The sequence below is a fragment of the Arachis duranensis genome, chromosome 5, assembly GCF_000817695.3.
Source record: "Arachis duranensis cultivar V14167 chromosome 5, aradu.V14167.gnm2.J7QH, whole genome shotgun sequence".
NCBI lineage: Eukaryota > Viridiplantae > Streptophyta > Magnoliopsida > Fabales > Fabaceae > Arachis > Arachis duranensis.
In genome coordinates this window covers 56,349,554-56,353,909 of record NC_029776.3, presented here as the reverse complement: position 1 = coordinate 56,353,909, position 4,356 = coordinate 56,349,554, and the positions used below count along the sequence as shown (strand labels likewise).

The window sequence follows — 4,356 nt, the reverse complement described above, 5'->3', positions numbered from 1 at the left end:
ACCCCTTTCATTGGGTTAGGGAGCTCTGTTGTAATTTGTTGGATCAATACTAGTTTTCATTATTCTTCTTCTCTCTTTCCTCTTGATTTTACTTGAAAGCTTTCGATCTTCATCCAATTGGATAGTTATCTTGGAAAAGAAGCTATTCAAACTTGGATCTCTTCGGAACCTTGAAAGAGGAAAGAAGAGATCAGCTAGAAATGCTTTCTCATGCTGGACCAAAATGGGTGTGGATGGGTATATGGCTATAACCCTCTCAACACTTAATTTGGGAAATGCATGTGGTATAATCAGTGACCATACTTCATCTCTTCTCATGAGCAATTGACCAAGGAATTGGCTATTGATCAAGATTTGAGAGATTGAACCACAAGAAATTGTTGTTCAATCACTTAAGATTGCCAAGGAGATCAATGAGTGCATTGATTGAGGAAAAGATGAGAATGAAATTGATCCGGAGAATGCAACATCTCCTGAGCCCAATGAAATCCCCATTTCTGATCTTACACATTCTCTTTAATTTCTGCAATTTACTTTCATGAGCAATTCCCCCATTCCCAATTACAATTCTGTAATTTACTTTCAGTCATTTACTTTCCCGCTGTTTTATTTTCTGCAAGTATCAACTCTATTCATGGATTCGCTCAACTAGAACATTCCTTTAATTAAAGTTGCTTGATCAATCAATCCCTGTGGGATTCCACCTCACTCTATTGTGAGTTTTTACTTGACGACAAATTTGGTACACTTGCCGAATGGAGATTTGTTGAGAGACAAGTTTTCCCCTGATCAAGTTTATGGCGCCGTTGCCGGGGATTGATTGTGCATTGACAATGATTACATTAGAGGATCACTAGATTGAGTATTTTTGTTTTGTTTGATTTAATTTTCTGTTTGAGTAACTTGCTTTCTGTCTTAGTTAATTTCTCCCCTCCCCTGTTTCTTAGTTTTTCTTTGTTATTTACAATTCAGTTCACTAACCCCACTAACTGTTTGATATAATGCATCACTGACACTAATAGTAATACTAACGAAATACTCTCTGCATTTCTTTTCTTTGCTTGTACTCTATTGGTTGTATGACAGGGAGAAGAGGCGGGGCTTCAACTTCCTTTGATTCTGAACCTGAGAGAGCCTTCTTGAGATTAAGAAGGGAGGCAAAAGAAAAATGTGTGCTTGGTGCTGAAGAAGAGGAAGAACACTTTGAAGAATACTTTGAAACAACCATGGAAGACCATCGTGAGGAAGAGGTTCACAACCATGGTGGAGGAGGTAGAGCAAATCCTGGTGGGGAGGATAGAAGAGTCTTGGGCTCTTATATCAACCCAAACCCAGGGAACTGCAGAACTAGCATCCAAAAGCCAACCATCCATGCCAACAATTTCGAGCTAAAACCTCAGCTCATCACTCTTGTGCAGAATAATTGCTCATTTGGAGGAGGTGCTCAAGAAGATCCGAATCAACACTTGACCATCTTCTTGAGGATTTGTGACACAGTGAAGTCCAATGGAGTCCACCAGGATGTCTATAGGCTGCTCTTATTCCCTTTCTCACTCAGGGACAAGGCATTCAAATGGCTCGAATCCTTCCCAAAAGAAAGCCTGACAAATTGGGAGGAGGTAGTGAATAAGTTTTTGGCAAGGTTTTACCCCCCGCAAAGGATCAATAGGCTGAGAACTGAAGTACAGACGTTCAGATAGCAAGATGGGGAGACACTTTATGAAGCTTGGGAAAGGTTTAAAGACCTAACAAGGAGATGTCCATCCGATATGTTTAATGAATAAGTGCAGCTGCACATCTTCTATGAAGGACTATCATATGAATCAAAGAAGGCCGTAGACCATTCATCTGGAGGTTCTTTGAACAAGAAGAATACCATTGAGGAAGCCATAGATGTCATTGAAACTGTAGCTGAGAATGACTACTTCTATGCTTCCGAAAGAGGGAACATTAAGGGAGTAATGGAGCTAAACAGTGTGGATGCTCTGCTGGCTCAGAACAAGCTCATTACCAAGCAGTTAGCTGACCTCACCAAGAAGATGGAGAGGAACCAAGCGGCAGTAATCACCACCTCATCAACAACCCAAGAAGAAGCTGAAGAAAAGGACCTTGAGCAAGCCAACTACATTGGGAATTCACCTAGACAGAACCATGATCCATACTCCAAGACATACAACTCTGGATGGAGGAACCACCCAAATTTTGGGTGGGGGAATCAGCAAGAGCAAAGCCAAGACCAGAGACGTTACAACTCCAACAACAATGCAGCTCATCAACAATTCACACAGAGGACATATCAACACCCCCACATTAACACATCTCATCCATCTACCCCTAATCCCAACCTACCATCATTTGATGACAGAATCTCAAACATAGAAACCCTCCTTGAAAGCATATGCAAAGACATTCAAGACAATAAGATGTTTAAAGAGGAGGTGCGAGCCAGTTTGAAGAATCGGGGAGAAGCAATCAAGAAGCTGGAATTCCAAGTGGGATATCTATCTGAGAAGATTCCCAGACCCATTGATAGCTTCCCAAGTGACACGGAGAAGAATCCAAGAGGTGAAACGAAGAAAGTAAGATGGGAGGATTGCAACATGGTCACTACAAATGATAAGGAGACTGAAGACAAGCCAAGCAATCTGACAGAACAACCTGAAGATACCTTAGTAGAGAAGGAGAAGAAAGACCATCAAGGACCAGAAATCTCACAACAGGAGCTGCTGAGACTATATGCACCATTTCCCCAACTGCTTAAGGGTGCTGTGGGAAAGAGAATATACTCAAGGTTCTTGGACTTGTTTGCATCCTTGAATGTGAACATACCATTCATCAAGGCCATTCAGCAAATGCCAGCATTTATCAAATATATGAAGGAACTTCTTCCCAGGAAGAGTTCACTCAAGGGGGGCCAGACTATAGTGATGAACAAAGAATGTAGTGCTCTGATTCAACCTGAGCTACCTACAAAAAGAAGAGACCGGAGTTTTCACATCCCTTGTGCCATAGGGGAAACACTTTTTGATAGAGCACTTTGCGATTTAGGAGCAAGCATCAACTTAATGTCCCTATCCCTGGTGAAAAGGATGTAGATCAATGAGATACTACCCACAGATTTAGTCATAAGGTTGGCTGACAAGACTCAAAAGCAAGCAATAGGAGTGGTGGAAAATGTGTTGCTCAAAGTTGGAAAATACTTTCTCCCAACAGACTTTGTCATCCTGGACATGGAAGAGAGTCACTTGCACCCAATCATACTGGGGAGACCATTTCTCGCTACTGCTAGAGCACTCATAGATGTGGAGAAAGGGGAGCTAATACTGAGAATCCATGATGAGCAGCTTAGCTTTAATGTCTTCAAAGAAGAAGACCAAGAGTACAAGGAATCAAGCAAATATCATGATGAGCTGTTAAAGAAAGAAGCAAGCACTGAAGCACAGCCAGCTCATCCTGAGATTCACTGGGCTGATGGACAAGGCAAACAGCAAGTGCCATAGGTCAAGGAAAAATTGGAAGAACCTAAGCCACCAGAGGCTTGTGAGGACATCAACAAAAGCTCATCAAAAAAGGAGGCCATCAAGAATAAGAAAACAGCACCAGGGTCAAAGAAGAAGGTACCAAGGGGGTGGCGGAACAAGAAGATCCTTACGGAAGATTTCTCTCCAGGGGATAAAGTAATCTCAGCCTACTTCACAGACATCCCCCCTAATCTCCCTATTGTGCCATCTCAGTTACCTAAGGTTTTCACCATCAACAGAGTTCTCTCCTTGGAGCATGTAGAGATAATTGATCCAACCAATGGATATAAGTCCACTGCCAGAGGAGAAGACTTCAAGCACTACCAACCTCCTTGATGAAAGCAAAACGTCAAGCTAGTGACGCTAAAGAAGCGCTTCATGGGAGGCAACCCATGTTTTATATGCTTTGAGAAAATAGTGAATAAATCAATATTCATGAATTCCAACCGAAACTTGACAAACACATGTGAAATTCTTGATATGCAGAATATAGTGGAGAACAAGTTTGGTGTTCAAAGCATTATTCTTAAGGCTTTGAACACAACTTTTCATCACAGTGCTCCAAACTAAGTTTGGTGTCACCTTATGGTGCCACCAATGTGCATATAAGGATACACAGTTAGTTAGCTAGTCAAAGTTCATGAATAAACAAAAATCCTTTTTTCTTGATTTTATTATGATAGCCGTAGAATTCAATTTGGTTCAGATATTCCTTTTTACTTTTCTTATTTTATTTTATAGGGAAAAGAAAGGAGCATTGAGGGGATTGATAGGACAAGTAAATAGAAACGGTTCAGCACTTTATGAAGAGAGACAAAGGGTGGAAGAGAGTCAT

At 41.2% G+C, this 4,356-nt stretch overlaps 1 protein-coding gene across 1 annotated transcript; it reads left to right on the top strand.

Moving 5' to 3' along the window:
* Window positions 1-2,600: 2,600 nt before the first annotated feature.
* On the top strand, window positions 2,601-3,095 carry LOC107489105 (uncharacterized). Its single transcript, XM_016109873.1, has one exon. It carries the CDS (start codon window positions 2,601-2,603, stop codon window positions 3,093-3,095), a length of 495 nt encoding a protein of 164 aa, XP_015965359.1.
* Window positions 3,096-4,356: the final 1,261 nt, after the last annotated feature.

Excerpts from the sequence above, each read along its gene's own strand:
- LOC107489105 (XM_016109873.1), top strand. The coding sequence starts at position 2,601 with ATGGTCACTACAAATGATAAGGAGACTGAAGACAAGCCAAGCAATCTG.